The sequence below is a fragment of the Taudactylus pleione genome, unplaced genomic scaffold (assembly GCF_031769625.1).
Source record: "Taudactylus pleione unplaced genomic scaffold, aTauple2 ptg000656l, whole genome shotgun sequence".
NCBI lineage: Eukaryota > Metazoa > Chordata > Amphibia > Anura > Myobatrachidae > Taudactylus > Taudactylus pleione.
In genome coordinates, this window is record NW_028285058.1 from 103921 (window position 1) to 130887 (window position 26967).

The window sequence follows — 26967 nt, forward strand, 5'->3', positions numbered from 1 at the left end:
GTGCACATTTACATTCTCTTTACAACCCTAGGGGGGGGGACTTTATTCTACAAAACCTAAAGGGCAACTATACAGGAAAACCCTCCGAATAGAAATGTGCAGGAAATGACAAGGTTCATTCAGCGCCACTCCCATGATACTTTAAGGTCTCTGTGCAAAGGTTCCGCTACTTGGCGTGGCGGCTGTGTGCACAAATTTTATTATTTTTTTTGAAACTGCATACTTCTGTTTAGGTTGTGTTAAACATGTAATTGTAAGGCGTAGTATCAAAATATATTTTACATGGTGCTGCAAGATCTATAATATGTTCTTTTTAGCCCTTGAGCAGTTTGGAAGTACAAATTTATCTAATAGACAGTCTATCTTAAGTAAGCTGTTGTGACGGGTGTTTCCTATGCTGCCCTCTGCTGGCAGAATGAAGTGGCATCTTAAATAATGGTAGCAAATATTGGGGTGTAAGGAACCCAAATAAAACTCTCCACATCCCACACACTTTGCAGACTATCTTTGATGGCTGGGGCCTTTGATAACGATGATAGCAGAAGTGCTATGATGCGTGTTTTTTTTTTTTGTCGTTTTATAGTGGTTTGGCCTGAATAAATCTCTTGCTCATCTCTTTTGCTTTAACCAAAGAATGGTCAACTGGTAGGTTAAAATGTATGTTGTATGTAAAAATTGGGGAAACCATTTCTGGCAGTGACTGCTTTAAAGCCTGATGCCCATAGTTTGTGTATATCCCAATAATTAGTACTGCAGGTCTTTAAATTTGAGATGAAATGAGAAACTTGAAATGTACTAGGGGACAATATTGTCAAATGTAATGCACATGGTGATATGGAACACCGCAAACCAGGTGCCTGTGTATGTTAGGTGGTCCTACAGCACTTTCACTTTTATCTATGGAAAACTGACCATTTTTGTGTCACGAGTTTAGACTGCTGTGATCACAGCAATCTGTTACTGGTGCTGCTATGGGCAAAGGCTTCACTTGTCCTCTTCACTCTCGAATGTTTGATACATCTTCCCCTTTAGTTGATCTTAAGAGCAAAAATTAACACACTTATTCTCTAGCAGTTTCCTTTTTTCTTCTTCTTCTCTCTCCTACATTTGGGGGCCACTGCTGACCAAGGGGAGTATTGTGAGTATAGAAGCTTTCTCAAGTATAAAGCACCTCCCCTCAAACCCCCTATTCAGTTTACATTTATGGAGGTAATGTATCTAGCAGTTAAAAGCGTGGCCAAATTTCCCAAAGCAACCAATCGCCTTCTACTTATCAAGTACAATCTAAAATAAATGCTACCTTGAAGCTGATTGGTTGTCCACTTAACTTTTTTTTTTTCCACTCTGTGCTGAAGGAGAAGGCAGCGCTGCTTAGCTTTTTTTTTTTTTAATTTTATTACCAAAAGCCCCAACAGCTAATGAATAAGGTGGGATTGCACCTGGGAGATGCACTCCTCGGAGATGCTGACCAGAGAGGGCTCCAGAAAAAGGAAGTTTGTTGCCGACCATTATAGATGTCAGCAGGAACTGGACCAGGCCACCTCATTAAAAGGGGAGGGGTGGCTAGAATCATGACAACCATCTGCTCCACTAGTGAAAGGGTCAGAGTAGTGGGTAGATAGACCCAGGGTCACCCCTAATGAAAAGGGTTATGCACTGAGGTAATGTTGACAGGTAAGCAGGTCCTTTTTTTTTTTTTTTTTTTTGGGTGGAAGAGTAGCAACCTAATGGAATTGTCCAACACTTGAAGTGATGATTATTTGATGACTGCTGAGACAATCACTTCCCATTTCCTCTCTGGGACTTAAGGTTTGCTAGAGTTGGATTTAAGAGATGCCGAGAACCAGAAGGTTCAAGATATTCAGAACGATTGAGGAAAGAAACTATTTCCTTCATCCTCCCAGTTATCTATTAAATCCAAATAAGAAATGTCAAATCCCTCTATAGGTTTCCTTCCATGTATCTGTTATTGCATGGTGAGCTTGCTAGCAACAAGTCCGCACCAAGGATAGATGTTACAGTAGCTTGCTTATCCAAGACCACCTCTCTTCCCATTTCAGACAGGGCCTCCTTAAAGTAGGGTTCAGATTGGAAGTGTGAGCATGCTATAATCAATAGCCACAGGAAAATTACCTAGTATATCTTCTGTGTGGGTTTCCAAGGCTGAATACCTTCCACAAAAAGGTTTGACTACTTTTCTGCAATCAGGGTTAGCGGTTGTGGCAAGTTGCTTATTATGGCTGAAATCTTGAAGTGCAGATTCAGAAGCAAATCTTTCGAAAGCCTGCTTTTTGAAGGAAAGCTTTTGTTTAGTCCAGAGTGAAATAATTTGTAAAACCACAGGAGGGAAAATATATTTTTATTTACTTTGGATAGTACGGCTAAAAATTCTTCAAGTCTCCCTTTCAACAAATTATACTCTCTCAATATCTTATAAGGCAAAAGCCCAGGCTTCTTTGTTCAGAAATGGTTCTCAAAGAAGTAAACTTATTTGGACACACAGGAAGGAACCAGGCAAATGTGAGGCACCTAGGTTCCATGAGAAGATCACATGAGGGGAATGGCATACACCCAGCCATCTCTTTGGTGGGTACCTGTCTTCTGTTGCTCAGGGATCAGTGGAGAAAGTCCTCTTCAGACCACAGGGTGACGGCAAACAGATTATACTGTCAATTTCTTCTCTTCTAGTGTCAGGAGTAATTATTCCTGTACAAGAGAATGAGTAGACCTTGGGGTTTTTACTCCAATCTATTTTTAGTCCACAAAATAGACAGGAGTTACTGACCAATCTTGAACTAAGTCTAAACATAAGGCTGTGTGTAAACAGATTAAAAATGGAATCCATGAGATCAGTAATAAGTAGTATGCAGGTACACAATTTCTTGCCATGAATAGATATCAAGGATGCCAACCTCCATGTGCCACTTTGGGTAGGAAACCACTGTCTTCTATGATTTGTGGTCAAACGAAGGGAGTTTCAGCTCTGGGCTTTCTTTTGTTCTAGCCCATTGTATTCTTACAAAAATTATTGCAGTCATGGATGGACTCCTAAGATCAATGGAGATAAAGATCGTTCCCTATTTGGACGATCTTTTCAAAGCTGTCCGTAAGGTTAACTTTTCTGGAGGCTGTGGAGGCACTAGGGTCTCACAGCAGGAGTCTCAATCTTCAGAAATCAGAGAATTCTTAGATTTAATTTTTAATACCCATTTAGGAAGAGTTTTCCTGATGAGAGACAACATCAAAGACATTCAGAAGCTGATTTACTGGAATTTAGATGTCAAGTCCTTCAGTTCTACAGCCATGCCCAAAAGTTTTGAGAATGACAAGTATTGGTTTTCACAGTTTTCTGCTTGTGTTTTTAGACCTTTTTGGCAGATGTTACTATGGTATACTAAAGTAAAATTACAAGCATTTCATAAGTATCAAACGCTTTTATTGACAATTACATTAAGTTTATGCAAAGAGTCAATATTTGCAGTACTGACCCTTATTGCAGACCTCTGCAATTCGCCCTGGCATGCTGTCAATCAACTTCTGGGCCACATACAAATTTCAATGTTTTATTCCCCGAGCCGCTTAGTTATCACTTTTGCCTTTTGGCAAGGTGCTCCATCATGCTGGAAAAGGCTTTGTTCATCAACAAATTGTTCTTGGATGGTTGGGAGAAGTTGCTCTTGGAAGATGTTTTGGTACCATTTTTTTTTTATTCATGGCTGTGTTCTTAAGCAAAATTGTGATTGAGCCCACTCCCTTGCCTGAGAAGCAACCCCACACATGAATGGTCTGAGGATGCTTAACTGTTAGCATGACAAAGGACTGATGATAGCGCTCACCTTTCCTTCTCCGGACAAGCGTTTTTCCAGATGCCCCAAACAATCTGAAAAGTAATTCATCAGAGAAAATAACTTTACCCCAGTCCTTAGAAGTCCAATCCCTGTATTTTTTTTTTGGAATATATCAGTCTGTTCCTGATGTTTTTCCTGGAGAGAAGTGGCTTCTTTGCTGCCCTTCTTGACACCAGGCCATCCTCCAAAAGTCTTCGTCCTGTGTCATGCGTAACAGTAAAGCATCCTGAGACCATTCATGTGTAGGGCTGCTTCTCAACCAAGAGAGTGGGCTCACTCTCAATTTTGCCGAAGAACACAGCCACGAATAAAGAATGGTGCCAAAACATCCTCCAAGAGCAACTTCTCCCAACCATCCAGCATGATGGAGCACCTTGCCATAAGGCAAAAGTTATAACTAAGTGGCTCGGGGAACAAAACATCTAAATTTTGAGTCCATGGCCAGGAAACTCCCCAGACCTTAATCCCATTGAGAATTTATGGTCAATCCTCAAGAGGTGGGTGGACAAACAAAAACCCACAAATTCTGACAAACTCCAAGCATTGATTAGGCAAGAATGGGTGGCCATCAATCAGTATGTGGCCCAGAAGTTGATTGACAGCATGCCAGGGTGAATTTCAGAGGTCTTGAAAAAGAAGGGTCAACACTGCAAATATTGACCCTTTGCATAAACTTCATGTAATTGTCAATAAAAGCCTTTGACACTTATGAAATGCTTGTAATTTTACTTCAGTATACCATAGTAACCTCTGACAAAAAAAGTCTAAAAACACTAAACAAACTTTGTGAAAATGAATACTTGTGTCAATCTTAACTTTTCTCCATGGCTGCATGTATAAGACTAATGGTAAAGATCGTATTGTCATTTGGGGTTGGGTACGGGATGTTGGCGCTCTGGATTCCAGTGGTCAGAATGCCACCGCCGGCAGCCCGCAGGGTTAGCATACCGATGCTAAACCCCCCCAGTCCCTAAACAACCTCCCTCTCCCCATACCCTAACCCTCCCCACAAATCCTCTACTTGCCTTCGGTATCCTGGCGGCCGGGGTTCTGGCGCCGGTAATGTAAGCGTCAGCATCCCGACTGCCGCAATGCCAAACATATCCTGTCGTTTGAGGCGGTTCAGTATGCAAGACTACATTCCCAGATGTTTCAGCTAAACACACACAGGAATTGGTGTCTGTTCAACCATTGGTACTCAGTACAGTTTATGAGTCTTTCACCAGTTTCTTGATGAGGTGATGGGCAAGATGGTTTCAATTCACAACTATACAATGGTGACTACAGATGACAGTCTTCAGGTATGGGTAGCCATTACACTGGACCCCAATCTATAGATCTTATGGCTTCCTGATTCAACAAAAATAAAAACCACCCAGACTGCGTGGTAGTACTGTGGAGATTCCAACTAGCTTAAATGTTCCCACAAATTCTGATGTTTCCTCAGTTAACTTTCATATCCCCACAAATTCCAATGTTCCCTCTACTTATCAAGAAATTGTGGAAGGAATTTGATCCTTGTCGCCACGCATTTGCTCAAAAGGATTTGGTACTAAACATGGCAGGCAGTCCAGGGTTCAGGATCCTGCTACAAACCAATCTATTATCAGAGGGGACAATTCTGTCAGTACATTTAACGAGTACATCTAATAGCATGGCTCTTGAAACCAAGATACTGGAAGGAAAAAAAAATTCTCTCATACAGTGATTCATGCCATAATCAGAAGTAGGTATACTCATAATTATCATAGAGTCTGAAAAAAAAAAAACAGTCTGGCCTGGAAAATCAAGTCTTCTGTCATCTTTTACTTTGGCCCAGTTTCTTTCATTTCTTCTGGTCAGTCTAGAATTAGGACTTTGCCAAGGTTCACTTAAAATGCATGCTCAAAATACTTTCAGAGAGGATTGGCTCTGATCACGGAGGTGAAGACATTTTTACAGGGAGTAAAACACAGTTGGCCTCCATTTGTTCATCCCAGAGAGTATTAGGACTTTAAGCTTGTTTTATCAACTCTTCAGTTACCCACAGTTGAACCCTTGGAAAGGGTGGAGCTGATGGTTTTTGACTTGGAAAATGGGCTCTTCTAACAATTTCAACGGCTAGAAGAGTTTCTGAATTGGGGCTCTTGCCTTGCAAGTCTCCATTTTTTTTTGTTATAACTCGTAGATAGGGCAGTATTACGCACACAGCCATCCTCTCAACCAAAGGTGGTGTCTGCTTTTCACCTTAATCAGGAAATTATCGTGCCTGCTTTTGGGAATCTAATACTACAACTAATCAGGGTTAGTTGTCATTCTTGAATGTTGAAAGTGCCAATCAGATTCTACGTAACATTTATCTAGCACCCTCTAAAAGATAAGTAGAATCTGATCGGTTGCTATGGGCATCATCTCCACTTCTAAAACTCCACACTTTACTAAAGATACCGTTTAGAATTTGTCATGATAGGTATACTGACCATCCTAATGTTGCGTACACATGTAGCAATTTAAAAGAACAATTTGAACGATATCGTTCAAATAGGTCTTTCAAATGGTCCCTACCAACTTGCCATCGACCAGTGTTGCGCGGCAATGTATGGACGATAGCGGTGTTGTCCATCGGCCGTGCATGCCGGTCGACTTGCTCGATATCGAGCAAGTTACTATAGGCACCCGCAATCTTTGATCGCGGGTCGCTATATAGTTGTCGGTAAGCAGGTGGTGTGCTGGATGAGCGATATCAATCATCCAGCACACCATGGAGGGTGCATAACGATCAGCCAGCAATATCGTATCGCTGGCTGATCGCTACGTGTGTACGCACCAGAAGACTGACAGTATATTAGTGCTTTATGATGCTAAGCAGGGAGGTTGGCCAACATCTAAGCAGTCAATATCTAGATGGATTAGTTTCATGATTCAGCAAATATGTCTAGCTGGACTTCCAGCTCGAATCTCAGCTCATTCCACTAGTTTGGTTGGGACTTTGTGGGTGGAGCAGCATGGTGTTTCCATAGAGCAGCAATGTAGCGTAGAAACATGGTCCTCTAGTCATTTACTAAGATAATTTAATAATAACATTGACTAATTTAATGATTTCATGAGTTTGCCTCCAAATATGCTAAATTTAGACAAACCCTATTGCGTTTAGTAAAGTCTGAGCAGGTAGCCCATGGTCAGCTGTGTTCCCCAGACGGATGACTGAGCAAATAGGAGTTTTGGTACCTGCTGTGAAATCCCTTTCTCAGAGTCCAGCTGGGGGACCCCTCCTCCTATTTGTCTTGTAAGAGTTGTGTGACCTTACTGTCCTATTCTTGTTCAAAGGGATGGAGGGTAGGGGCTTTATACCTGAGAACTTTAACCAGCTTAGTGGAAAGAAAAAGTAGCTTAATTTGCTCAGTAGACTGTAGTAGATCCATTCCATGGCAAACAGATTAGAAAGTTTTGCAGCAAAGCCCAAACTTCAGGTGTATATTTTTCAGTATTGTGTTTATATACTTGCAGAGATCCAGAGTAGTCTGTGGCATTAAACATAGGACAAATAGTTCTAGACTGATGAACACATCCAGTTAGGGGTGAAGTGAAATATGTACAATGTTAACAGTCACACTTTTGTTTACGGCCTTCCTTTTGTAATAGGGTCATAGACTCGCCATTAGCATTTCGTTCTGGTTCTTCATGCTGTAAACAAGGCAAACATTGAAGACAGTTAGCATAAGCAATGTTATAGTAAATTGTACTGTTCACCTACAATGCATCATACAGCGTTACTTAGTAGTAGTACCACCCAAAAACTCCTGTAGTTTATTTGAGGATTGAGCTTTTTTAGATTTTGGCTCCAATTAGAAACCTTCAAAAGCAGACTGATGACTTATTTATTAAAGCATTTTTGTATCTAATAAAAAAAATATATATTTCCATATATTGAACGCTCTTGTATGTAGTGAATACTTAAGTTTATTTTGTATATTTTTTTTTTATATGCAAATGTAAAGAACTTTGAGTTCTATTGGTAGAAAAAAAATATAAAAATCATAAAGGGGATAAATGTACAGTGCTTGTGAAGTGGAAAGCCATGTTAGTGGGGTTAGCGTTTAGGTTTTTTTTTTTTTTTGGGGGGGGGAGGAGGTTAGGAGTAGGCACGAAGGAGGGGGAGTTAGGTTCAGGAACTAATGGAGAGGGTGCGGATTAGGCTACAAGAGGGGAGGGTGAGTATACTTACCTGACCCCTGTCGGGATACCAACCATCGGTATGTGACAGGAGGCATCCCGATAGCCGCCATTACATACCGATTTCTGCCTAAGGGTATATACATTTTATGTATACTATAGACACCTTGACCTAGTCTCAGCCCCACTGTCAATGCGTTTGCAAGTATGAGAAGTGTTATGCGTGAACGAGCCTTACACAATGGTGCATGAAAAGCTTTATTTTGTTTAAAGTGCTAATATTCTGGAGGTTCTGTATACCCATGGTCTCAGTTGTACCCACTGTAATCAGAAAAAAAAAAAAAGATTTAATATAATATCTGTGGATTCTTTGTAATACCCCTTTTACACGGACATAAAAATCCCGGGTTGATGCACGTGAACTCTGGTAGTTTGCAGGGTCGCTCCTGTGCCACCCTGCAGCATGAACGGTGCGATCCGGGTCATGATGACCCGGATCATGCTGTATGCCGCCCGATTGGCCGGGACGGCATACACGTGCTGCTTACCTACGCCGAAAGAGACAGACACTGCACAAACTCGGCTCCAGTGTGTACTGTGTCGACCGGGTCGGTGCTGCGGTTTAAAAGAGGTCTGTTCCGGGTTGGAAACGAGTTCCAAATCCCGGGTCAGACCCGGGACTTTGTTGTAAAAGTAGTATTAGTGTGCCGCTTCTTCTGATCGTCCAATAACTGGCAGAGACCTTAGATTGATGGATATAAATGAATAAAACTTTCTGTAGAAACTCTGCATAAAGTAGGTTGGTGCTGTATAAAATACTAATTATAATAATTTTAAAAAGCAATATTCACACTTCATTAAAATATATGATGTAGGGAATATTAAAGTTTTTTTTCTGCAGTGGTTGATAATCCCGAAATGATTTTGGTATGCCAGAAAATTACTGGTATAATAAATGTGGCATTTTAATGGTGCATACACACGGTCAGATTTTTCTTCAGATCTGAACTATAATGATTTAACAAATCGTTCATATCTGAAAGAAAATCTGACATATCTGAAATGCCTGAACGATGGATGATGAACGATGCGCGTTTCCGATGGTCAGATAACGATATCGGACATCTGATGTGTTTGCAGTCAGACTTGAACGATTTTTGACTGCATTAAAATGAATGGAATCGTCCAAGTCTTTGGTAAAATCGTTCATCTGACAAATCTGACCGTGTGTATGCTCCATAAGTTTGATGATTGCATATCGCAGGCTTTATTTGTACATTGCTTTCCCACAGATTGGGTTCAGACCCGGTTTCCAATGCAGGTTGCTAATAAAATAAATAATGTGTTTTCACTGGTACGTACATGGTTCAAGGCTAATCTGATGGCTCCCAGGAATGCTTCCTCTACATTCACTGCCTCCTTGGCGCTGGTCTCATAGTACTCTGCATTGCACGTTTTGCACCACGCCTGTGCCTGACGTGAAAGTACCTGTAACAAAGCAAATAGATGTATATTCAATATAGTTATAGAAATACTCTAGAAAAGGACAGTAAATTGTATTGCCGCTCACACTATTAAAAAAATCGGGAAATGGAGATCTCGCCAGAAGCCATTTTCTCCATAAATTGTAATGTTGTTTTTTTTTATTTTTTAAAACTAATGAATTGAATGTAAATATAAGCAATAAAGAGCATCAAAACAGCTAATTAATACAAAACCACAAACATCAGCTTCTAAAAAAGTGAAAGATGATCTTAGTCTCAGTCTATTATTACCTATAATAGGTGACCTCAACCAGTGCTTTTGTGATTATATACCCAAATTGACCAGACTTGCAGAAATGTGTGTGGACAATTAGCATTCACATTGTTTTGTTCAATGAAAGTATATAATTAACTGTTGGTTCTAGAATATTACCGTTTGGGTTCTAAGACTTTTTAGGAGCAACTTTGCAGCTGGATTCAAAGCAGTAATATTTATAAAAGGCAAAACTAGGTTGGTTCCGCCTTTATAAATATTGGCGCTTTACATTTAGAGGAAAAATTGCGCAAAATCTCTATTACATTCCCGACTTAGGGCCTGATTCAGCAAGGATCGCAACTGCGATTACGCACACAGTCGGCCGATCGTTGTGCATGCGTATGCATTGTGCGAACACTACACTGCGATCGGGACTGCGAACACAATGGTGATGCAGGCCCATCGCAGAGTCATTGACAGGAAGTACCGTTTGGTGGTGGTGATGGGGGGTGGTCGGCGGAACGCAGGCGTGCCAGTGGGTTCGAACGTCGTTGCAGGGGCGTGCATGAATTATCCACTGCGATGTCATACGCAGCCTGAGCTCTCACTGCATACCGGAAGGTTTGCAATTCTGAATAAGGTTTGACCTTGTGGAAGAGGCTGCGATTGTACTCGATGTCACCGATGGTTTTGCAGTCTTGCTAAGTATTACAGATGTGTGTAAGGTAGTTTTGTTGTGCTGCGACAGCATAGCGATCGCAGAGGATTAGCATATGATCGCAGTGTGACTGTGTGCGGAATCACTATTGCAATCCTTGCAAGGCCCTTAGAACCCAAACGGTAATATCCTAGAATCAGCAGTTCGCTATATCCTAAAAATGAAAATAATGATAATAATAGTAATAATGTGGATCACTTTGTTTTATAAAGTCCTCAACCACTTAAAAATGGAACTTCAGGAGACCTAAGCAGGGGGTGAGGTCACCTTTCGTTCCAATGATGATCTTCACCCCATAAAGAGCGGATTGTAGCACATGCTTACATGAAATGGAAAAAAAAAGCCCACAAAGGCATTTCACAATATGCACCACAAGACTATACAGGATGTTAGGTCATGCCAGAATTTTTGAGACTCTGGGGAATATGTATCAAGCCTTCGAGGGAGATAATGTGAAGCAGTTGCCCAAAACAACCAACCAATCAGCTTCAGTCTTTTTTTTTTTTTTTTATATATCTTTTTATTTGAGATATGAAGGGAGGGGTGCAAGAAGTAAAAAGAGGGCTGGGATAGGGGAAAGGAGGGGACATAGTACAAGCATTTAAGAGTTGATGAAATACAATAAAAGCTAAAATGCACCATTCAGTGAACATAAAACAAACTTAAAAGCAAAAAAAGTAAAGTATACAAAAATCTGGGAGAACTTGAGTCTTACGCAAGAGAACAGTTAAAGTTGCAGATGGATTGAAAGGAGCCTGCAGTCATAGATTCAAGGAAAGGGGGGAGCATCATGGTAGATTAACCACGGCGACCATATGGCTGAAAATCCAATGAGGAGTTTAGAAACACTGCACTAGATGTCCGAGCATGAGTGGCAGTTCGCCATGACCAGTTGTGAGTTGTGACAACACTATTTTTAAAAGTCCGTAAAGAGCAAACTAGAGCTAATGTCAAAATTAAGATCCATTAATGTTTTGACAACTGGGTGGAACAGAGGACCTCATTCAGACCCGGACGCTATTTGCGGACGCTCGTTCAGAAAAAGGGGCCGGATATTTAAATTGAGCGCTCGCTCTTTGCGGTCTGTTGACGCCTCTATGTCTGAGCGAGCGTCCGAAACATGCGCTCGCTATTTTGTAAAGACGCCCCTTGGCCGTTCGCAACATATGTCATCTCCTGTATTTATTAGATTAATCGAGTACATCGAAAGGCGTCTGAACTGCTCGCAGTGCTTGTGGTAGGTTTTACTTCCCGCTATCACTGCGAGCAGTTCAGGCTAAAAGACAACCAAATGACGTGGTCGATGATGCTGCTTTGTTAATTATGCGCACCCATTAAACTGTGTTTTGACCGTTTGGCACGCCTGCGTTCGGATCTCCACTCCCCCGTTTTCAGGCACCTTCCCCTGTTACCACCCACAAACGCATCATTCTGTCACTCAAATTAGCAGGCCCTCGCTGCTTTACGAGCGCACGATTTCCGACCGCAATGACTGGTTGGCGCATGCGCATTACGACCCATACGCATGCGCAGATGTGCGAACATCGCTCGGAGCGAACGAGCAGCCGCTTACGAACGGCTCTGAATCAGGACCAGAATACCCACATATTGTACTTCCCATATCAGTAGCAGGTCAAGTAGATAGTGGTTTCAACATGGCTGTCTTTTAGGCATCAGGGCAAGTTGGCGCTTTAAGAAGGGAGGGGGCCCAAGTACAAGATATTTTCAGGACACCCATCAGAAATGTACTATGTTCTGAGCTTTTGTGGGAGTATGGACTCTTATCATCTCGCTGTGAGTATGAAGTGAGTTTGCTCCGAAAATTTCAATGTAATAGCCTGTGAGGTGGAAGGTGCGAGTATATCTGAAATGCGAGATTTAGCTATTGTTACTGCGGAAAAGCTCGCAAATTGTAACGCAGAGTTTATTACAAGGTACGAGTTAGCCAATGTAACCATCAGTGAGATCCGTGTAAGCTTTTGTGTGTTAAAAGTGAAAGGAAAGTGTTAAAAAAAAAAAAAAAAGGTGTGTCTCCCACCAAAGGCATAACCAGCTCTGGCTCCGTGAGCCAGACCTGGTTTTGAAAATACGCGGGTCCCCTATATTATCCATAACCAGCACCAGGCTCTAACTAGAGGGGTGTAAAGCCACAGTAAGGGGACACTTGACAGGGTCCCCCTGCCAAAATAGATTGTATATGGCAGGAAGAAATAAATGTTTTTGTTTTTTTTTCTGCTTCTTTGTTTAGCACAGGAAACAGGATTTTGGTACTTACCGTTAAATCCATTTCTCCGATTCCACAGGGGACACTGGAGCTTCATGACAGTGGGGTATAGACGGTGGGTTGAGTTGAGCCTGGCACTTTAAAAATCTACAAGTGTGACTGGCTCCTCCCCCTCTATGCCCCATCAACCCCAGTTTTAAAGAACTGAGCCCGAGAGGAGACGGAGAACAGACTGAAGAACAGAGAAGGAGAACAGGAAAAGAAACATCCAACATACTGACACACTGCAAGAACACAGCAGGCTGCAGTGATAAACAGTCACACAATAAAACAGACAAAACTGCAACAGAACTGAAGCAGAACAAACAACTGAGAACAGGCAAGAAGCACTGGGTGGGCGTCCAGTGTCCCCTGTGGAATCGGAGAAATGGATTTAACGGTAAGTACCAAAATCCTGTTTTCTCCTTCATCCACTAGGGGACACTGGAGCTTCATGACAGTGGGGACGTCCCAAAGCTACCCTCCTGGGGGGGAGAGTGCTGAACGCCCTGCAAGACACTACGACCAAAATTTGAAGCAGAAGCCGCAAAAGTGTCAAATCTGTAGAAACGTACAAAAGTATGAACCGAAGACCACGTCGCTGCCCTACAAAGCTGTGAAGCCGAGACACCTCTACGTGCCGCCCAAGAAGTACCCACAGAGCGCGTAGAATGCGCATAAATGGATAACGGCGGTGGTCGAGCAGAAGCAACATATGCCTGACGAATAGTCAGACGAATCCACATGGCCAAAGTTTGTTTAGACGCCGGCCAGCCACGCCGATTAGCATCATAAAGGACGAATAGAGCCTCTGATTTACGTAGCCCCTCAGTACGGGACACATAAATGCGAAGTGCCCGAACCACATCCAAGGAGTGAGAATCCCCAGAAGAGTCCGACAACGCTGGCACTACAATCGGCTGATTCAGATGAAAACCCGAGACCACCTTGGGCAAAAAGGAAGGCCGGGTACGAAGTTCCGCCCGATCTTCGTGAAAAATCAAGTAAGGGGAACGGCAGGACAAGGCTCCAAGTTCCGACACACGTCTGGCCGAAGCCAGGGCCAATAAAAGGATCATCTTCCAAGTCAAATACTTCAATTCCACCTCCTGCAAAGGCTCAAAGGTGGATGACTGAAGAAAAGATAAAACAAGATTCAGGTCCCAAGGAGCCGTGGGTGGCACAAAGGGGGGCTGAATTCTAAGAACCCCTTGAAAAAAGGTCTGAACCTCCGGAATCAGAGCTAGGCGACGCTGGAAAAAAATAGAAAGAGCAGAAATCTGCACTTTAAGCGATCCCAAGTGTAACCCCGCATCGAGGCCTTTTTGAAGAAAAAGAAGAAGACGTGGTAAATGAAAAGAGGAAGTGGAGGATCCACGACCTTCACACCAGGAGATATAAGCCCTCCAAATGCGATGATAATGCGCTGATGTTACCGGTTTTCTAGCCCTAAGCATGGTAGGAATGACCGACCTAGGAACTCCATGGCTTCTTAGGATGGCGGTCTCAATAGCCACGCCGTTAAACGAAGCCGCCGTAAATCCGGGTACACACATGGACCCTGTTGTAGAAGGTCCGATCGTAGCGGAAGATGCCAAGGTTCGTCTGCCAGAAGGAATAAAAGATCGGAGTACCAAACCCGACGAGGCCAATCCGGAGCCACTAGGATGACGGTGGACGACTCTCGTTTGATCCGCTTGAGAATCCGAGGGAGGAGCGGAAACGGTGGGAACAGGTACACAAGGCTGTACGGCCAAGGGATCAGTAAAGCATCCGCTCCCACCGCTGCCGGATCCATGGTCCTGGAGCAGTAAAGGGGTAGTTGATGATTTATCCGAGATGCCATCAGGTCTATCTGTGGCTTCCCCCATCTGCAAACCAGTTGATGAAAGACCTCGGGATGAAGGGACCACTCCCCGGGATGAAGATCCTGACGACTGAGGTAGTCCGCTTCCCAGTTGTCGACCCCCGGAATAAACACTGCTGAAATGACCTCTACGTGTCTTTCTGCCCACAGAAGGATGCGACTGGCTTCTCTCATTGCCATCCGACTGCGGGTTCCCCCTTGGCGATTTATGTATGCCACTGCCGTGGCGTTGTCTGATTGTTACGAGGACTTCCGGTTCGGATACAGAGGAGCAGCCTGTATCAAAGCTCTGTAGACTGCCCGCAGTTCGAGAACATTGATTGGTAAGAGGGACTCCTGCTGCGACCAAAGCCCCTGGAAGTGATTGTCCAGAACCACCGCTCCCCATCCGCGGAGGCTGGCGTCCGTGGTGACCAAGGTCCAATTCCAAATTCCGAAGCGGCGACCCGCTAACAGATGCTCCGTCCGAAGCCACCAGAGCAAGGATATGCGGGTCCGGGGAGACAGACGCACCAGCCGATGCATCTGTAGGTGGGACCCGGACCACTGAGACAGAAGATCCAGTTGAAATATTCTGGAGTGAAATCTGCCGAATTGGATGGCCTCGAAGGAAGCCACCATTTTCCCCAGGAGACGTATGCAAAGATGCACAGATACTTTCCTGGGTCTGAGCACTAGACGAACCAGCTCCTGTATGGCTATGGCCTTGTCCCTTGGCAAGAATATACGAAGCAGAACAGTGTCTAGAATCATTCCTAGGAACTGAAGACTCTGGGACGGCATCAACTGAGACTTCTGGAAGTTCACAATCCATCCATGTTGAATGAGAATCTGATGTGTAAGGGACACTTGGTGTAAAAGGACTTCTGCCGTCGGAGCCTTGATGAGTAAATCGTCTAGGTACGGAACTATCGTCACCCCCCGAGAGCGCAAGTGAGACACCATGACGGCCATCACTTTGGTGAATACCCTGGGAGCTGACGAGAGACCGAATGGCAGGGCCTGAAACTGGAAATGAGCTTCCCTGATGGCAAATCTGAGGAAAGCCTGGTGAGGAACCCAAATTGGGACATGCAGATAGGCGTCCTTGATATCTATCGACACCAGAAACTCTTCTGCCTCTAGTCCTGCAATGACAGAATGGAGAGATTCCATCTTGAACCTGTGAAATGAAAGATACTGGTTCAATGATTTCAGATTCAAAATGGGTCTGACTGACCCATCTGGTTTCGGAACCACAAAAAGGTTTGAGTAAAACCCTTGTTGCCTTTGTGCAGTGGGAACCGCCACAAGGACCTCGGCCAGCAAAAGTTTCTCGATCGCTTGACGCAAAATTAGTTGCTTCAAGGGATCGACGGGCAAACCTGTTGTAAAATAACGCCGAGGAGGAGTGAAAGCGAACTCGATCTTGTACCCCTGAGATACCAGATTTCGAACCCAAGTGTCTGAAGAAGTCCGTCTCCAAACCTCCGAGAAACGCTGGAGGCGTGCCCCCACCTTCGGATTTCCGAGATGGGATGGGAGCCCGTCATGCCACAGGCTTGTCTGCTGGCTTGGGATCTGGACGGCGGCCAATATTTGCTTGACGTCCTCTAGTACGGCCTCCTCGCCCCGCTGAAGACGAACCTCGCGATCGTCCCTGAAATCTTGCCGATGCTCGAAAGGAACGAAAGGAAGGTCCCCTAAACGAGCGACGTGGAGGAGGTGCTGATGAAGGTAGAAAAGTACTCTTACCTCCAGTGGCCAGCGAAATCCATTTGTCCAGCTCTGGACCAAATAAAATATCGCCTGTGAAAGGAAGAGCTTCCACTGCTCTTTTTGACTCCGCATCCGCTTGCCAGGCACGAAGCCAAAGTGCCCGGCGAGCAGAGACCGCCGAAGCAGAAATCCTAGCGCCTACCTGGCCGATATCTCTGGAGGCGTCTCCTAAGTATACAGCAGACTCCTGAATATGTTCTGCCAAGGTAATCAGATCTGCCCGCGGAGTGCTGGATCTAAGACCCTCAGTCAATTGTTCCGCCCACTTTTCCACAGCCTTGTTGACCCAAGATCCTACCAAGGCCGGGCGGAGAAGTGCACCTGCGGCCGTATAAATGGATTTCAAAAGTGGTTTCTAATCTCCGCTCTGAGGTTTCCTTCAATGTAGTAGCTCCTGGAACAGGTAACGTGGTCTTCTTTGACAACCGAGAAACCGAAGAATCCACAGGTGGCGGGGTCTCCCACCTCTTCCTATTTTCCGCAGGAAATGGGTAAAGAGAGAAGAAACGCTTAGGAATCTGGAATTTACGGTCCGGATTCTGCCAGGCTGCCGTCATCTGTTCATCCAACTGGAGAGAAACAGGGAATGTGACGGCCATCTTCTGTGACCTGGCAAATAAGGAGTCTTCTAACGATTCTGGAGCTTCCTGGCCAGAAATCTTAAGAACTTCCCTTACCGCTAGAATGAGTGCGTCAATACCTTGCAATGCCTCAGGTTCTTGTGAGTAAGTCTCTACGTCTGATTCGTCCAGCATCTCCCCTTCCTCCTGAGACGAGTGATCCGCTGCAGAATCCTCATCCGACTGGAGAACCGCCGGAAGAGCCCTCTTTTTAGATGAGCGACTTACCGTAGCTTCAGGAGCTTTAGACGCAGAACCCATCGCTTGAGCAAGGCTATTCACCGAGCGGACTAAATTCTGAGCCCACGCTGGTTCTGCTAGAAAAGAAGGGTGAGATGTGCCAGGTAGATCTCTGGCAGACTCCCGTTCCCTACGGGAAGCGGCTAATTCAGAAGAAAGGTCCGCCATGACCCCGGCCAAACTATTTATGAAGGAGGGAGTGACAGACTGCGTGTTAGCACTGTCTGCTTCACATGTCTCGCACAGGGAAGACCCTTCGGAGCGAGCATGGGTAAACTTCTTCCTGCACTTAGTGCAGGCAAACAGCTTTTGTGATGCAGTTTTTTCTGTCCTGGATGTCATCATGTACTCACAGACAAGCACCACATACAATTCAGGAATGCAGAAGAAGTATAGGGAGAAGCAGAATTACAATAATAATGCTACTCAAGTATGGGAGCAGACAGAGCAATAAGGGAGGAGCAGAATTTCAATAATAATGCTACTCAAATTGCATGCAGAGCAGTGTAAGAGGAGCAGAATTTCAAGAAAATGCAACTCAGTAACAGGGGCAGACAGGCATATAAGGGAGGAGCAATCAATAGGACCAGAAAGTAGTTAAAAACCACCCTCTGTATTTACAGACCCCCTGTAGATGCTCTCATCTGCTCCTCTCCCCCTCCGCTCAGTGCTTGCAGTCTGAGGCGCCACTCCCGTTCAGAGCGCGCCAAACTAGCCCAGGCAGTGAAGGAGGAAGAGGAGGAGGGACCCATAAGCTCCTCCCCTAATGGCCGCCGCTTTGTATGCGCGCGGCATACACTTATACAGTGGGACGTTCTGTCCCCGCACTAACAGCGGGGGCAAGCGGCACGACCGCCCCAGTGATAACCGTGCCGGTGCCTTTTACACAAGCACCGGCACGCAGAGGCAGGACCGCTGTGAGCGCGCTACCTAACAGCCAGCACCGGTGTTCTATCACAACACCAGCGTGGCAACTGACAGCGGGGCTGACAGCCGCGCGCTGTTTTCAGACCCAGCAGTTATTTTCACCTCTCCTGCTAGTCAGGAGAGGTGTGCTACTCACCGAGCTGCTGCGGCCAGAGCGCTGGGCAGTGAGGGGAGAGCGGGGACCCGGACACAAGCCAGTGGTAGCTGTGGCGGGCCCCGCTGAGTCTGATGACTCCTAACTGCCTAAAGCAGCCTCCCCTCCATAGGGTGACCGGACACAGGCTGCAGTAGCCGTGTGGTCCCCTCTCTGGCGGCTCCCATGATGCAGGCAGACTGTCACAGCTAACAGTTTGCCTGTCCTCTTGCTTGATTCTTTTACAAATCATATAAAAATTAATATAAGGGCTGGAGACAGCCCCTGTGCACCGGCTCTACTCGGGCACATTCTAAAAACTGGGGTTGATGGGGCATAGAGGGGGAGGAGCCAGTCACACTTGTAGATTTTTAAAGTGCCAGGCTCAACTCAACCCACCGTCTATACCCCACTGTCATGAAGCTCCAGTGTCCCCTAGTGGATGAAGGAGAAAATACATTTATAAACCACAGAGGATACTTTAGGAGTACAGATTAAATAGTGAAAGCTACTTCTAGAGGTTGGTTTCATGCAACAGCTACTTCTCTGCATGACTAGATCTCACATGATAATACCAAAGAACAATTGATCGTTGTAACTACATATGTTAAAAGTAGCCCCGTCATCAGACCACACTGATGTCTCTAAAACATAAAAAGGTTTTAGAATTCAGGGCATCTCAACTATGATGCTTAAATAGCCCCAGACGGTGATGTCTTCAGGTGTTCATTATTCATTTACAGTAGTTTGTAACTATGTAAAAAATAATATCACCAGTTGTGTACGCAAAATATAAAAATAATAACAGCAAAACTTTAATATGGTAATAGTGTATCAGCACTGTACCCTTTGTTATTTTTATATTGCCCCATCCAGCCCAAATAAATAGGATATAAATAATGGGCTGGAACTCAAACCCAACCCCATCCTTCTGTGACCTCACTCCTAATACACTGAAAGCAGGAGGAATAAGAATGTTGCAATTATTCTGTGGGTGATACCGTCACCATTAACTACCTCCTGAGCTGAACACCTGCATAATTAACAGGCAGCATCATAGTACACGTCACCTGGTTGTATTTCACACTGAAGTGATCGCAGTGCTGGTGCTAGGGTATGGCCTGCCACAAGCGCTGCAATCGCATCCGATGTTACCTGATGGTTTCATACACTTCCTAGAGATGACGTGCGTAACTGGGCGTCTTAAGACAGGCTGGTGGGTGTTTGCACACACTGTGTGATCGCACGCCAAGACATATTGGGCGTGCTTATGCCTTGCCGTGCGATCGCCTGCCTTGCTGGGGGTGTGCCGAATTTGCATGCGCTGGGTGGGAGCGTCCGCATCTAGCGAGCGGGTCTGAATGAGCTCCTGAGTGCGATAACCAGTAGCTGGGGTAGAGGAGATATGGATATGAGACATTTTTGGATGCAGCTGCTGTGTGTATGCTAGTGCTGAAGGAGGCGGCTTGTGTAAACAGCCGCCTAACGCAGGCTTCTGTGATCCGCTACATCGAATCATCTGAAAACATTGGCCATCTTAGTGACCCACAGGTTACACAGGATGTCCGATGTTTTCACCCTGCCGGGGCCAGGACGTGTGTGTCAGAATACTCAGATCCTAGAAAAATATGAGATATGGTAAGAACTTACCTTTGTTATCTCTATTTCTACAAAGTCCATAGGGTTCCACAGGATACCTTGGGGTATAGGTGTGATGTCAGTCATCGGGCACCATAGAGTTAAGCTTTCAGCCTCCCAGGATGCACTAGGGTCCCCCTCCTATACCCCGCCCCCGAGCCAAGGCACCTCAGTTAGTTACCAAGCCATAGGCCGGAGGAGAAGGAAGAGAGAGAAAGAAGATCTGGATACACACAAGAATCACACTCTCACCAGAGGGAGACGGAAAAACCGGTGACCAGAACAAAGCCCATCTGCAGCACAGGTGCAACAGGGCGGGAGTCCTGTGGAACCCTATGGACTTCGTAAAAATAGAGATAACAAAGGTAAGTTCTTACCATATCTCATATTTTCTACTTCAGGGTCCATAGGGTATCCACAGGATACCTTGGGGATGTCCCAAAGCAGTATCCTTTAAGGGTGGGGACGCTCCTGTGCTGAAAGGAGAATCCGCTGCCCGAAGGAAGCATCCTGAGAGGAGAAGGTGTCAAACCTGTAATACCTCACGAAGGTATGGACAGAGGACCACGTAGCAGCCTTGCAGATCTGGACTGCAGAGGCACCACGTCGACCTGCCCACGAAGGACCCACAAACCTAGTGGAATGAGCCTTCAAAGAAGGAGGAACCGGCAGACCTTCATGAAGATAAGCTTCAGAAATAGCCATACGGATCCAGGCTGCCAAAGTTTGCTTTGAAGCAGGCCAACCCTTTTTACGGAAGCCATAGGAGGACAAACAAGGCGTCCGACTTCCTAAACGAAGAAGTGCGGTCAACATAAGTCCTTAAGGCCCGCACCACATCCAAAGTGGCCTCACCCACCGAAAGACCAGGTGAGTTAAAGGCCGGAACAACTATTTCCTCGTTAACATGAAACAACTTTGGGAAGAAATTCAGGCCGAGTGCGGAGCACTGCCCTGTTCCCATGAAAAATCAAGAAAGGGGGTCTACAAGAAAGAGCCCCTAAATCAGAAACACGTCTGGCCGAAGCTATGGCCAGAAGGAAAACAGTCTTAGCTGTTAGCCATTTAAGATCCACTGAGCCCAGTGGTTCAAATGACGGTCCCTGGAGAGCCCTCAGGACCACAGCCAAATCCCAAGGCGCCACAGGTGGAACAAAGGGCGGCTGAATGCGGAGAACACCTTGCATAAAGGTGCGCACATCCGGGATTGTAGCAATCCTACGGTGAAACCAGACAGACAGGGCCGAAACATGTACCTTCAAAGAAGCAAGGCGAAGCCCATGATCTAGTCCCGCTTGTAGGAAGGAGAGTATCCGAGACAGACGAAACTCCCGCGGTGCATAACCTCTCGGTCGACACCACTGGAAGAACGTATGCCACACGCGATGGTATATCCTCGCGGAAGACTGTTTCCGAGCTCGTAACATGGTACTCACTACAGAGCTGGAAAACTCCCTGGACCTCAACATGGCCGTCTCAACAGCCACGCCGTCAAAGACAGCAGAGTCAGGTCCGGGTGAAGACAAGGACCCTGCGACAGAAGGTCCGGTCGTAGCGGCAACCGCAGAGGACTGTCCACGGACAGACCCTGAAGGTCTGAGAACCAGTGCCGTCTGGGCAACGCGAGAGCTATCAACAGGAGCGTCCCTCCTTCCTGTTTGAATTTCCGGATTACCCGTGGAAGAAGGGAAACCGGAGGAAACAGATAAGCGAACCGGAACGTCCACCGGACGGACAGAGCATCCACCAGAGACGCCTCTTGGTCTCTTGTGCGAGACCCGTACACCGGCAACTTGTTGTGCCGGGACGCCATGAGGTCGATCTCTGGAAGACCCCACTTGTCCACCAGCAGTTGAAAAACGTCCGGGTGCAGGGACCATTCCCCCGGATGAATGTCCTGGCGACTCAGAAAGTCCGCCTCCCAATTTAGCACTCCCGGGATGAAGACAGCTGATATGGCCGGCAGATTGCGCTCCGCCCATACCAGGATCCGAGACACCTCTACGAGAGCCGCCTGACTTCGGGTTCCTCCTTGCCGGTTTATGTAGGCCACGGTGGTAGCGTTGTCCGACTGGACCTGCACTGGGCGACCCTGGAGAACCCGATGTGCCTGCTGGAAGGCATTGAAGACCGCACGGAGTTCCAAGATATTTATTGGAAGCTCCGCTTCTGTCGGAGTCCACCTGCCCTGGAACAAGTGTGGACCCGACGCTGCTCCCCAGCCCCGAAGACTGGCGTCCATTGTCAACAGGACCCAATTTGGTACCCAGAATGGACGTCCCTTGCTGAGATGGGTCATCTGTAACCACCAGGCAAGGGACAGGCGAACCTCCGGGGTGAGCACCATCATCTGGGACTTTAGAGACTGACGCAGCCCGTTCCACTTGGACAGGATCAGGTGCTGCAGAGGTCTGGAGTGAAACTGGGCATATTCCACCATGTCGAACACCGACACCATGGAGCCCAGTAACCTCATCGCCGAGTGTAGAGACACCCGGCAGCTGTGCAGACAACTGCGCACCCTCGACTGTAAAGCAGAGATCTTTTCCCCCATCACAAAGATCCTTTGCTGTCCCGAGACCAATAAGGCTCCGAGGTGCAGAATCCGCCGAGACGGGAGTAGAGTGGACTTCTGCCAGTTTATTAACCAGCCGTGCCGTTGCAGTAGCGCAATGGTCAGGTCCAAGTGGCGCAGAAGGAGCTCCGGAGATCCTGCCACTAATAAAAGGTCGTCCAAGTACGGCAACATGCGGACTCCCTGCAGCCGCAGAGAAGCTGCCATGACCGCCATCACCTTGGTGAACACCCGCGGTGCTGTCGCCAGGCCAAAAGGTAACGCCCGAAACTGAAAGTGGTCGCTGCGGATTGCAAACCTGAGGAACTGTTGATGGCGCAAAAGAATAGGGACATGCAGGTAAGCGTCCTGTATGTCCAATGACACCATGTAGTCCCCAGGTTCCAGCGCCAGAATGATGGACCGTAGGGTCTCCATCCGAAACTTCGGCACCCGCAAAGACTTGTTGAGAGCTTTGAGGTTGAGAATCGGACGATACGACCCATTGGGTTTCTGCACAAAAAGAGATTAGAATAGAAACCCTGGCCCCTCTGGGAGAATGGAACAGGCACTATAACTCCAGCCTGGAGCATAGTGTGCAAGACCTTCCGCAGCTCCGTGGCCTTGTTCCGGTCTGATGGTAGACCCGTGGTGAAAAATCGAGCCGGGGGTCTGTGCCGGAAAGAGAGGGCGTACCCGTGGGAGACCACCTCAAGAACCCAATTTTCTTTTCGTGGTGACCGACCAACACCGGGCGAACTGCAGCAGGCGGCCTCCCACTTTGGGATCCCCCAAAGGGAGGCCCGGACCGTCAGGCCGCAGGTTTGTCATCAGGCTTAGGGGCCGGACGTCTGGTACTCCATGCCTGCTTCCGGGGCTTGGCCGATTTTTTGGGACCAGCCTGTCGGGGAAAAGACTGTGGTTTGGGCCTGCCCTGGGCCCTATAAGACCGAAAGGACGATGGTCCTGAACCAGAAGGAACAGCGGCCGACGGGAGACATGCCGATTTGGCTGCCGCCAGCGTGGCCACAATCTTGTCCAGATCTGGACCGAAGAGAACTTCTCCGTTAAAGGGCAACGTCTCCTTTTTGGAATCAGCGTCCGCCTTCCAGGATCGCAACCACAAGGTGCGACGAGCAGCCACCGCTGCTGAAGAAATTCGAGACACCAGGGTACTAATGTCTAAGGCCGCCTCGTTGATATAAGTGGCCGAATCACGGAGATTACCAATCAACTCCGCTTGATCGGCCGGACAGTCGGAATCAAAGGACGCCTCCAATGAATCCGCCCAGCGCTCCATCGCTCTAGCAACCCAGCAAATGGCCATACCTGGCCGCGCTGCCCCCCCCGCAAGGGAATAAGCGGACTTCAGGCAGATCTCCACCTTGCGGTCCGTAGCATCCTTAAGGGAGGACATGGATGGCATCGGCAATGTGGCACTACGGACAAGACGGGTCACGTGAGAATCCACCTGTGGAGGGGATTCCCACTTAGCAAAATAATTATCCGCGAACGGATAAGCCACCGCCAGGCGCCTCTGCGGCTGGTATCGCTTGCCAGGCTGTTTCCACGCCTCCTCTAAATGGTCCACTAACTGACCCGAAAGAGGAAAGACTGTGGAGTCACCCTTCACATCCTTAAAAAAGGCATACTTGGATTTAGCCGCTGGGGGAACTTCGTCCTCAATCACCAAGGCTGTGCGGACTGCCCGAATAAGTCCAGGAATATACACCTTGGACCTAGCGTCAGCGTCCTTTGTATGGAGAGGTTCCTGATCGTAAGGATCCAGAATCTCCCCATCATCACACGTCCCTTCGTCATCCTCATAAGGAGCCGACAGACGCCACCGGCCGTTTATGTGGCCGCATCACAGCCTCCCCCTGCAACACATCCGACAAGTGCTGTACAGAACTCGTCAGGGAGTTAACACGCCGACTCCTGAGAAACCGGGAGAGGGGAAATAGGGAGACTGCGGGGTACCACCAATTGTCTTGGGAAACCCTGCATGGGTGACGACACCACTGACTGCTGGGACAAACCCATCTGCGTAAACGCGGGCTGCGGAGCTAACTGGCCCACTAAGGTTGTAAGCGCCTGAGCGAAACAAGCCCAGGGCGGCTCCTGTACCGGTGCTGTAACCGTAATAGGCCGCGCCATTGACAAACACTGCCGGCAGAGGCCCTCCGCGCTACCCTCCCCCTCCGCTAAAGGTACTTTACACGTAGTACACTGTAGCCGGAGAGGAAAATCACTTTCAGACATGATGGTACAAAGTATGTGACCCCTCTCAAGCTGCATGCAGGAAAACTTCAGGGGCTCTTCTTAGCCCCCACTCCAACAGGTGCACCCGACTCCGGCCGGGCACCAAACTAAACTGAGGTGCCTTGGCTCGGGGGCGGGGTTTAGGAGGGGGACCCTAGTGCATCCTGGGAGGCTGAAAGCTTAACTGTATGGTGCCCGATGACTGACGTCACACCTATACCCCAAGGTATCCTGTGGATACCCTATGGACCCTGAAGTAGAAAGTTAACACACTATTTGAATGTTTTGGTCTCTTCAATGGCGCTCTTAGTACTCTGACTATTGAGGCAAAAAGTTCTAACCTCGCCTCATCTCACAATGCCCCTGAGTACTTGAAAGCTAGAGATGTGGAAATCTGGTGTTGCTGGAAGAGGTTAAAAACAGAACTAACAATTAATCCTTCATTCTTTTCCTCAAAGCAATAAAATTAGGGATTATCTTTCTTTTCAACGACTGGAATGTTGTTAGGTCACCTGCCTCTCTGCTGCAGAGAGTGTCACTTGCATTAGAGAAAGTCTGAAAGTAATCAAAATGGGAAAATGCAATAATAATAATAAAAAATAAAACATTATATCTGAAGGATTATCCAACTCGTGAGAATGCTGCAAATTTATTTTTTAAAGAACAAAATAGTGAAAAAAAAAACCCAAGTAAACAATTTTGGCAGAATGATGGTTTGTAGCATGTTGACATTTATAGAATGACTGCATTTTGCTAGGTTTGCTCAGGAAATAAGTTGCCCAATTCACGTTGCTATATTTCTGTGAACATCTGTCTCTTTTTCAAAATCCATACTTTGGATCAATGAATAAACTACCGATAGCAGCAAACCAATACACAGATTGAGCTCTTTCTCACACTTGACACCCTGGGCCTGATTCAGAAAGGATCGCAGTTGCTCATACGCACGCAATTGGATGATTGTTGTGTTCTGTGTATGCATCGCAGTGTGCGTACGTGAACTAGCTATTGCGATCTACACAGATCCCTCGCAAAGTGAGTGACAGGAAGCACAATTTGTAGGTGGAGCCGGGAGGGCTTTGGTCGTGGAAATGCAGGCGTGCCAGTGTGTTTGCCCGCCGTTGCAGGGGCGTGCATAAATTAGCCACTGCGGTGCCATACGCAGTGTGAGGTCTCATAGCGTTCGGGGAAGTTAGCAATTCCTGAGTAAGGTCTGGGCTTGAGTAAGTGTGTGTATGGGTCCGATGTTACCGATGATGTAGTTATGTTGCTAAAGTATACTGTGAGTAAGGGGAAGTGGGTGTCCTTATGTTAGGCTGCAATTGCAATAATTTGCATATCACCGCTGATATTAGCAACTGTGTTGCGTTCGTATTAGAATAGCGATCCGTGCTGAATCAGGCCCCGTCAGGGCTCTGGGCTGCTATTTGCAGGAGTTGCAGAGCACGTCATATGACAATCCTGTAATAAAGATAGAGATGTAGCCAATATTGTGTGTTAGTAAATGTTTGTTTGCAGAATGGTTAGGTCACGCGCTCATTATATATGCACCACGTAAATATGTCTACACCAGACTAACAAGCACTCGGCACCTTTACTGCAAACAGTGATGAATGGTGTGGACAGCTTCCAGCACAGCGCGATTCAGGATACAGGTGCAGCAGCCACACCGTGCAATTTTAAAGAGATATCCACATTTGTTATCGGTTACTTAATATACACTGTTTATCTGCCTTTTTAGTGCAGGTTTGTACCATATAAAATACAGTAGCTGTGCTAAAACCTGTCCTTACACATCACCAACAGTTTGTGTCTTGTAAATTACCTTGTATTCGGAAGGTGTAAGTGCCTAGGTACAGGTGTGTCCTCACTCGTCTTTGGTGCAGAGGCGCCTGGTCCCGCGACAGGCGTCTTTACTTTGATGAAAATGCATCTAAGTGGCAATGCGATGTGACTTGGAAGCACCAGGAGACTGTGCTGATTAATTTGATATGTGACACTTGTATATCTGTGTGCGACTGAGTCAATCAGCGCGCAAATCGCTACGATGCAGGGGCCGTCGCTGTTTTCCACTCCAAGTTCCATTTACAAACTCAGGAGCTCATTCAGACTCGGACGCAATGCAGCGTTCGCTCGTAGATGGACGATTTTCGCATTCTGCGCATGCTTATAAACCGTAGTGCGCGTGCGCAAGCTAGTCTTAGCGATCGGGAATCGGGCGCTTGAAGTACACAGACTGAGCGCTAC

At 46.6% G+C, this 26967-nt stretch overlaps 1 protein-coding gene across 1 annotated transcript in view; it reads right to left on the minus strand.

The window, feature by feature from the left end:
• Positions 1-6881: 6881 nt before the first annotated feature.
• The window catches only part of LOC148478384 (ras-related protein Rab-7a-like), a 28820-nt gene continuing 8734 nt past the window's right edge, over positions 6882-26967 (minus strand). The window contains exons 5-6 of the mRNA XM_088455499.1: positions 9363-9488; positions 6882-7511 (exon numbers count right to left, since the gene is read on the minus strand). Of these exons, the coding sequence (XP_088311625.1) occupies positions 7428-7511; positions 9363-9488 (210 nt within the window). The 3' untranslated portion in view covers positions 6882-7427. The remainder of the gene's footprint in view (positions 7512-9362; positions 9489-26967) is intronic.